The sequence below is a fragment of the Phalacrocorax aristotelis genome, chromosome 12 (genome assembly GCF_949628215.1).
Source record: "Phalacrocorax aristotelis chromosome 12, bGulAri2.1, whole genome shotgun sequence".
Lineage (NCBI taxonomy): Eukaryota > Metazoa > Chordata > Aves > Suliformes > Phalacrocoracidae > Phalacrocorax > Phalacrocorax aristotelis.
Genome location: NC_134287.1, coordinates 8,417,262 through 8,426,312, shown reverse-complemented (window position 1 = coordinate 8,426,312; position 9,051 = coordinate 8,417,262). Strand labels below are relative to the sequence as shown.

At 61.1% G+C, this 9,051-nt stretch overlaps 1 protein-coding gene across 1 annotated transcript; it reads left to right on the top strand.

The window, feature by feature from the left end:
- The first annotated feature begins 2,656 nt into the window (after window positions 1-2,656).
- Window positions 2,657-8,809, top strand: TLX1 (T cell leukemia homeobox 1). The gene is made up of 3 exons (XM_075107546.1): window positions 2,657-3,256; window positions 4,724-4,925; window positions 8,460-8,809. Exons 1-3 carry the CDS (start codon window positions 2,788-2,790, stop codon window positions 8,680-8,682), a joined length of 894 nt encoding a protein of 297 aa, XP_074963647.1. The 5' UTR covers window positions 2,657-2,787; the 3' UTR covers window positions 8,683-8,809.
- Window positions 8,810-9,051: the final 242 nt, after the last annotated feature.

Genomic DNA, 9,051 nt, shown 5'->3' with positions numbered 1-9,051 from the left:
CTTCCCTGCAGAGGCAACCTGACCTGCGCAGGGCTGGCGAGCAGGCTCTACCCCTCATCTCCCGTGTGGGAAGGGGCTGAAGAAGAAGCCCAGGCTGGTATCTAGAGAAGGGTGAAGGCAGCCATGACCCTGGGGGACAAGAAGACCCCCTGCCTGAGGGCAGCCTCCTACCCTGGCTGGCCTCAGCCCTCACTTCCTCCCTCCCTCCCTCCCCTCCCAGCTCCTCCTAACCACAAGGACTTTGGTTGATGGAGCTGGTGCCAGCGAGTTCCCTGAAGAGTTCAGAAGTCAAGAACTGAGGCAGGTACAGGGAGGGGGGAAACCTGAGCCCGCAGGCAGGGCTGGGCAGTGTGGGGGGAGCACCGGGCACCCTTTGGCATGGGGCTGAGGGGTGGCCGTGAGCTGATGCTGTCTGGTGTGGGGCCATGGTGGTGGTGACAGAGGTGGGTCTTGGGGTGTCACAGCAGTGTCGTGGCAGGAACCTAGGAGCACTGTTGTGTCAGAGTGTGTGTGTGTCTGGGGATGTCAATGCACAGGTATAGGGGTGCATTAATGCATGTTGTAGGCATGAATGTTCGTGTGTGAATGCATGCAGTCGTCAAGGTGTGAGAATGCGTGTGTGTGTGAATTTGTGTGGGTGCAGGGAGGGTTGTAAGTGTCTGTGGCACTGGGTGTTTGTGTGAATAAGTGTGCACAAATGTAGGTGCATGTGCAAGTGAATATGTGGGACTGTGTGGCAGCATGGGTGCCTGCAAGCTTGTGAGGGTGTTTGTAAGTGTGTGTGCATCTTTGTGAGGGGAGAGGCCATGTAAGCAGGGGTGTGCATGTAATGGAGATGAGAAGATATGTATGGCAGTGAGTGAGGTGTACCTGAGTGCAAGGGCACAAGTTTCGATGCCACTGCATTTGTATTGCATGGGGGATGCCCCAGAGTGGGCTGTCTTTTGGGACCCCCACAGTCCCCCGTGGGCACTAAACCACTGGCACATTGGAGAGGCAGAGGGCAGTGCTTGCCCCAGCCGGGAGTGAGGAGGATGGAGTGGGCTGCCCGGTGCTGGCAGAGAACAAACCAGCAGGGAAACCCTCGACGCCGTGGCTGGGAGCACCGGGCCGCGCTGGGCAGAACGGTCGGCAGCAGCGGGGGGGCAGGAACCGGCCGTGCCCCCGCCCCACCGGTGGCTCTGCCCCCCCGCCCCGGGCTGCGCGGAGCGGGAGCACCGGCGGGCCAGGGCCAAACAAGTTTTGCAGCAAATTACAGCAGCGGCTTTCAATTTTTTATTTTTAAAATTTTTTTAACGAGAACACTCATCTCCCCGGGGGCAGGCGCGGAGGGGGGCGGTGGCAGCGGGTGCCCCGCTCAGCCCTTGCCACGACGCGGTCTGTGCCACTGCCCCGGGGGGAACAGCTGGGGCCGGCCCCCGGCCCGGGGAAAGAGCCGCGCCCCGGCCCCACCCCCCCAACCCCGGCCCCACCGGGGTTCTCTCTGGGGATGTGTACCCCGGGTGCCCATCGCCTCCTCCCATGGTATAGCCTCCTCCTGTGGTATCCCCTTCACGGACCTGGGCACCTGTGGGAGCCCTTCAGACCATATCCATGTACACGTAATAGGCTCTGGAGATGGGGAAGCCCCCTCCTCTTCCTCCGTGTCTGTTTCAGAGGTGCTGACTTTTGAAACTGAGAAAAACCCTCCAGAGAAAAGGGGCACGGCAGGTCTGGGACCCCTCCAGGAGGGGATGCCCCGGCTTCAGCCTCTACATGGGATTAATTGGCAGCCCACGGGGATTGCGGCCCAGGACCCGAAATGCCTGTGAGGGCTGGCAGCCAGGGCCCCCCTCCCCAGCAGGCCACAAACTCTGAGACTAAATGTCCCCCCATCCACTGCCTGGTGTCTGTCGCAATGGGGGCCCGAGCAGCACGGCCTGCCAAAGGCTCCTTTACCCATGGCCCCGCACGCCCTGTCTTTATAGGGCCGAGCCGGCTGGTGATCTCTTTTTTTTTTTTTGGTGGGGGGTGGTGGGGAGCTGGGGAAGAAGAAACTCTTTTTTTCGTGTGCTCTTCTCTGCTGTCATTCACTCGGCTCCTTTCAGCATCCAACCAATGGAGAGTGAGGGCCCGGGAGCAGCAGGCCTTGGCTAGCGTGATTGATGGGCAAGCGGGGCGGCGGGCGCTCGCACTCCGCCGCGGCCGCGCTCCGCTCCGCGGGGCTCTTGGCTCCCCACCGCCCGCGGCGGCCAGGGCTTCCCGGGGCACTCTCGTGTCTGTGTGTGTGTCGTGGGTGAGCGGATCCTGCCTTTGGGTAGTTGTGTCTTGGTGGCGTGGGGGGTGCCGGGTCTCATCGGAACGGGACCGGTGTGCGTGTCACGTCTCTGCTCCTGGAGGCTGTTGGGTCTAGGGGGTGTGCGTGGCGCGGTTTTGTCTCCAGTGGGCAGCTCCTGCACGTCGGCTGGGCACGGCTGGCGTGTCCTGGGCTGCGGGTGGTTTAGCTCCCGTGCCTCGGTTGCGCATGGCTCTGCTGTTGTGTCTTCGGGCTGAGCGTGTAGCTGGCGTGTCCCGGCTGTGCGTGGCTCTGCTGGTGCCTCTTGTGGTGCGCGACCGCCGTGCTATGGGACTGAGCGCGTAGCCGGCGTGTACTGGCTGTGCGCGGCTCCCTTGCCTGCTCTTACCGTGTTGCGGGACAGTGCGGGGCTGTGCTGCCCTGCCCGGGGCGGCGGTCCGGCCCCGGTGCTCCGGGGCATTGTGCGGCGCGGTTCCGCTGCCGGGGCCGGGCGGGGGCTCCCGGGAGGCGGCATGGAGCACCTCGGGGCTCACCACCTGCACCAAGGCCAAGCCGAGCCCATCAGCTTTGGCATCGACCAGATCCTCAACACGTCGGAGCCGGGCAGCTGCATGGTATCGCACCCGCGGCTGCAGGACTCGGCGGACTACGGGCTGGGCTGCATCGTGGGCAGTGCCTACAACACGGTCACGGGTGGCTACGGGGCGAGCGGCGGCGCGGCTGGCGCCTACACCGGCACCTCCTGCAGCATGGGCGGCCTGCCCGGCTCCTACAACGTGAACATGGCGGTGAGCATGAACGGCAACACCTTGAGCTCGGCCGGGGGCGTGATCCGCGTCCCGGCCCATCGCCCGGTGGCTGGCGGCGTGCACCAGCCCCTCTCTGCCGCCGTGCCGGCGGTGAACGGCATGAACAGTCTCACGGGGCTCACCTTCCCCTGGATGGAGAGCAACAGGCGGTACACAAAGGACAGGTTCACAGGTGAGTCGGGCCACCGGGACCCCCTTCTTCCCTCCCTGCTCCCGCTGCCCCGCTCCCTTCCCCGCCGCCCGGCCTCGGCGCGGCGGCCGGTGCCCGCCGGGGAACGCAGGATCCCGCCCCAGGCCGCCCAGGGAAGCCGGTCCCAGAGGAGGCTAGAAGCAAGAAGGGGTGGAAAATCAGGCGTATTCAGTCCCCCTAAATTCGTTGATTTGGGGTTTGGTTTTGTTTGGTTTTTTGCCTTTTTTTTTTTTTTCTCTCTTGTTTTGTTTCCCTGGGATGCGGCCCGGGAAAGGTGAGCTGGGACACAACGGGACGGCAAACCACGCACACCGGCCGCCAGCCCCGGGCACGGCTGCCCGTTCCCCGCCAGCCGCCACAGACCCGGGGGAAGTTTCCTTTAAACCCGAGGTTAAATTCCGGGGCCGCAGCCCGGCCCGGGGACGGGAGCCCGGCGGCCCCGGCCCTCGCCGGCTCGGGAAGGCTGGCCCTTTGACGGCCGCTCGTTTTTCCCTTGCGTAACGTACCGGGCTGTTTTTCCCCGGTACTGTGGGTTTCGGCTCAGCCTTTCCCCCGCCAGAGGAGAACTTTTTGCAACACCGGGCCGAGCCGGGCTCGGGCTGGAGCCGCTTTCTGGCCGCGCCGCCGTTTCCAGATGTATCTGGGCTCGTCTTTCGGCACTAACAAAGCAAAAACTCAAACAACGAAAAGAAAAAAACAAACCAAAAAAGCAACGAAATTACAACGGGAGAAAAAATCAGCCCCAGCTCCCGCGGCGCCCGCGCTGGCCCCTCTTCCCGGCGGCGGAAACCGAGGCCCGGTTTTTCCAAGTTCACGTTTAATTTCGACCCGCCGGCGCTCGGCTGAGGCGCGGCGGCCGGGCCCGTCCCCGGGCAGGCGCCGCGCCCAATTTCACCGATCCCCGGCCCGGCCGAAACACGCCGCGAGTTTTTCCCCAATTATTTTTTTCGTAGGGACAAAAAGAAGACAAATAATTTGAAACAAAAAAAAACCAAACCAAAACGGAATCGCAACTCCCGTTTCTAGCCCGGGAAGTTATTTCCCGGGTACGAAGCGCCGGGGTGAGGACGGCGGCGGTCACCGCCGCGCCCAAACGAAATTAAGCCGAGTCCCGTTTGTACGAAGCGCGGAGCCTCGGTCCGGCACCGGGACGGGCTGCCGCTGCCGGGCTCTCCCCGGGCACTTCCCCGGGCGATCGGCCGCCTTCCCCGCCGCCACGGCCGAGCGGTGCCCGCGGAAAGCGCCAGGGCCGCCGCCGCGATTTTACAGCCCATGCGCGGGTGCCGGCGGGGAAGCGGCGGCTTCGCAGCGGGGGGGTCCCCAGCCCAGCGCCCGGGAGCCGAAGCCCCTCTGCTGATGTGTCGCTGCTTGCTTCTTTGCCTCTCATCCCCCCTCCTCCCATGTCCCCCCCAGTGGCCCTCTCACCCTTCACTGTAACACGCCGTATAGGTCACCCCTACCAGAACCGCACGCCCCCCAAGAAGAAGAAGCCGCGCACCTCCTTCACCCGCCTGCAGATATGCGAGCTGGAGAAGCGCTTCCACCGGCAGAAGTACCTGGCCTCAGCCGAGCGTGCTGCCCTGGCCAAGGCCCTCAAGATGACAGACGCCCAGGTGAAGACCTGGTTCCAGAACCGACGCACCAAGTGGAGGTGAGGGGCTGGGGGCTTGGCAGAGCCGGGGGGCAGGTGCTGGGGCAGACTGGGGGAGCAGGCCCGGCTGCCGCCGGCTCTGCTAGTGGCGCTGGTGGCTGCTTGTGGGGGTGCAAGCCCCCCCGTGCATTGGGGGGGATCGTGCGTGTGTGTGCACATGAATGCATGTACATACATGTGTGGGGGTGCATGTGTACATGCACAGCTCTGTGAGCGCGTTGCCAGTGGATGGGCGTGTGGTGCGCATGTAGGCTGTCTGCGCACATGCTTGTGTGTGCATGGAGTGTGAGTGTGCGCGCACCTGTGTGCGCAAGCAGGGTACATGTGTGTAACTCCACACTGCGTGTATGAATGCTTTTGTGGGAAGGCCCTGTGCGTGTGTGTGAGCACGCATGTGGGTGACCGTGCAAGCCAGATGTGCATATGGATGTGTGTGTACTGTGTGTGCAGGCAGTGTGCATTCTCTGTGTGTGTGAGCTGTGTGAGCACACTGGCTGTACGTGCAAGTAGGTGTGCACGTATGCAATGTGGATCAGCGGGTGTGCGCATATGCATGCGCATGGTGTGCTGTGTGGAGAGGGATGTGTGGTGGGTGTAGGCAGTATCACTGGGGGCCCTGTGGGTGCAGCAGCTAGAGCACCTCTTTCCCCAGAGCAGCATGTGGGATCCCCAGCCTGGCCAGGCCCAGGGGGCAGCGGGAGCGGAGCCGTAGCCGTCAGTGCACTGCCATGGGGGCAGTGGGACCCTCCAGCACTGGGCCAGAGCCACACCCCAGCCTGGGAGCCAGATCCTGCACAATGCAAAAAATTTTTACCCCGCAGGGTTTACGGCATCTTCTTGCCAAAATGCCTTTTTTTTTTTTCCCCTCTCTTTTTTTCCTTCCCCCCTCCCCCTCCTGTCGGGCTTGCTGGTAAAGGCGGGCAGGAAAGGAAGAGGAGGCTGGGCTCACATGGAGGCTCGGAGGCTCCACTGCCATGACACTGCTCCTCCCAAGCTGTAGCTTCTTGGGGTGTCCCCGGGGGAGGCATCCCAGTTTTGGGAGCATCCCCTGCGCTGCCCCGGGCTGGGGGCAGGCACCCTGCAGTAGGGGACCTGAGCAAAGGGGCAGCTCCCCTGGCAGGTCAGAGGAGGCGGGTGTTGCTGGGTGCAGAGCACTGGGTGCTTGGACTCAGCAGACGGTAGCTTCTTCAATGTGGGGGAAAAGGGCTTCACCAGTGTCTCCCCGAGGGTGAATGGGATGGTGATTGCCTATAGATGCAGAGGTTGGCTAAGAAATGGGGGGCAAGGAACTTGAAACTAGGGCTGTGGGTGAATCTTCGTCTCAGCAAGTCCTTCCCTAAAGATGCCGAGAAAGAGCAGCTCCCCAAGTGCCAGGAAGTCTCCAGCTGGAGTGATCTCCGTTAGCCAGGAGCAGAGCCCTGGAGGAGGAACAGTCCTGCTGCAGCCTGCAAAACGGGGTCAGCTGTGTCTTCTAACCTGGTTTCCTAAGGAAGTGAGGCAAACGCGGCTTGGCTGGCTCTCCGTCTCTCTGTCAATACTCTTTGTGTCTGTTGGTCAAGTTCAGCCCCCTTTGGCAAAGGAGCCAAGGATACAAACCTATTAATATGCTTCACAAAAAAAATAGCTGGGTAAAGAGAACCAAAATCCTGGTTCTGCCTAAGGGAAAGTCTGCAGCCTGACCTCAGCCGTAGTATTAGACATGGGAGAGTCCCACCAGCCTAAGCCTGAGGGACTCAGGCATATAAGCCCTGCTTCTTTGCATCTGTGCACGCTGGGCGTTGCAGTGGAGATGCGGGTGCTCCTGGCATGCCTGGTGGGCTGCCCCAGGTCCCTGTGCAGCGGTGGTGGGCTGCAAACAGTGCCTGGAGCAGTGGGTGCTGGAAGGAGCCTCTCGCAGGCGCAGTGTGAGCTGGGCAGCGGGGAATATCTGAGAAGAGAGAGTTATTTTAAGCCCTTTGAGGAATTTAACTGCTTAAGTAAAGGCAAGTTTGGGGGAGAGTCTGGCCTCTGCCCCTTGCCCAGGTGTCTCTGCTGGAGTGGCTGTGTGATCCCCTCCCCAGATTTGGGCTCTTGCTTGAGACACAGGCATCGAGGTTTAGTTCCATCCAAGCAGATTTGTACGTGCAAACCCCAGCCTGACATGAATGCATGAATGGGCTAGCTGCTTGGAGCAGGGAGATATTTGGGAGCCAGGTGCTCACAGCCACTGTGCTCCTGACTGCCCTGGATGTGGGGCTCCCTCCCTCTTCCCAGAGCATCTCTTCATTGTGCAGGGAGTCATTAAATATTCATCAAAGCAGAGATGGAGCCTTTCCCAGGCTGCGTGGGGAGGGCCGGTGCTGCTCTGAGCCCCCTCTCCCCAAGATGGCTGACGTGAGATGTTGACACAGTGATTAGAGCAGGGACTGAGCCCAGAGGTGCCTGCTCCCAGGCGGGAGCTGTGGCCACACGCCCGGAAGCTTGGGTGCCCCAGAGGCCCATCACCCACATCCAGCCCTTGCCCCCTTCCCTGGTGGGGAGCCAGGGACCCCCACCCAGTGCTCCAAGATGTCACTACAGAGCTCAGAGCTGCCACTTCCAATCCCCACAGCCAAAGAAGATGAGAAGTCTCACGTCCCACTGAATTGTTGTATTAGAAAGGTGCCGTTTCCCCTGTCACTGATCCACTGAAGCTGCCAGGAGAGCGCAAGCTGGGCCCAGGGGTGTGCGTGAGGGAGGGGCGGCCAGTCCTGGGACTGGCACCATGAGCTGCCCCCAGGTTTTCCCAGTGTCACTGGAGGTGTCAGGTAATGTTCACCAGTAAAAGCAGAGGTGACGGCAGGCTGCAGTCTCCAGACTGACCCGCCATCTCAGCAAGGGGTGTGTGTGTGATTTTCATTGTGCTTTTAAGTGTGTTCAGGCCATTCCTACCTATCCCATTCCCTCCTTCTGGACTGCCCAGAGCTGGGACCCTACCAGTGCTGGAAAAGACACCTGCAGGCCCCCTAATCCCCACCTCAGCAGGATCAGCTCTGCTGGTGTCATTCCAGACAGACATGTGTCCAACCTGTTCTTAAAAATATCCTCCTTCCTCCTGCCTAGACAGTTTATCTTGAGCTTTGATTCTTCTCACTGCTAAAAATGTGTTTCTAGTGTTTAGCCAACGTTTTGCTGATTTTTGTCCTCCCTGCCATGGGTGTGTCGTCGCCTTCACTCAGACTCTCATCAGCTGGCCACTGCAGCCTGGCAGCAGAGGTGGCAGGCCTGGGTGCAGGGAAGGTGATGCCCAGGGTGATATTGCCCATCTTCCAGACGTGTGGCACTGCCACTCAGTGATGTCTTGCCTCGCTCCTGATCAGAGCTATTTTTGCTGGGACTGGTAAGAGAGCCAGTTTATGGCATTACTGGCAGTTTGTGCAGGGGATGTGGGACCACGCCCTGGCTAGGCACCCTCTTTACCTACCCCCCAGCCCTAAGCACCAAGTGCAACCATTCTCTCTGGAGATACCCCTCCTTTGCTCCCCCAGGCCCCCCTGACCACTCCCTCTCTCCTAGGAGGCAGACAGCGGAGGAGCGGGAGGCCGAGCGGCAGCAAGCAAACCGCATCCTTATGCAGCTGCAGCAGGAGGCCTTCCAAAAAACCATCAACCAGCCCATCCAAGCCGACCCCATCTGTGTCCACAACTCCTCTCTCTTCGCTCTCCAGAACCTCCAGCCTTGGTCTGACGACTCCACCAAGATCACCAGCGTCACCACTGTCGCCTCTGCTTGTGAATAAGGCTGGCACCTGCTGATGGCATGTGCACCTTCTGCTGGTGGGACACATGGCATCCCTGTTTGTCCCCAGGGAAGGCTGGCACCCTGCAGTCCTCCGGCCGCTTGTGCATCCCACGCATCCAGCTGGGGAAACCCTCCACGAGGACCGAAAGGAAGGGAAACGACCCCAAAAACTCTCTCCGCCCATGTGGTCGCTGGAGCAGCAGTGGTGTCTCACCTCCCCCCAGCCCTTTTGTTCTCTTGAAAGTCTCTGGTGCCGACCATGAACTTGCTGACATGCTGCCAGACAAAAAGCCCAGCCCTGACAAACACAGCCGCCAACGTTCACTCAGCTGGGGGAGAGAAAACTTCCTTTGGATTCTGCTGGTGG

Bases quoted from the DNA above. Each gene is read 5' to 3' on its own strand.
- TLX1 (XM_075107546.1), top strand. From the start codon at position 2,788: ATGGAGCACCTCGGGGCTCACCACCTGCACCAAGGCCAAGCCGAGCCC. The intron at 3,257-4,723 runs GTGAGTCGGGCC...CACGCCGTATAG, and splicing joins CACAAAGGACAGGTTCACAG to GTCACCCCTACCAGAACCGC. The intron at 4,926-8,459 runs GTGAGGGGCTGG...CCTCTCTCCTAG, and splicing joins AACCGACGCACCAAGTGGAG to GAGGCAGACAGCGGAGGAGC.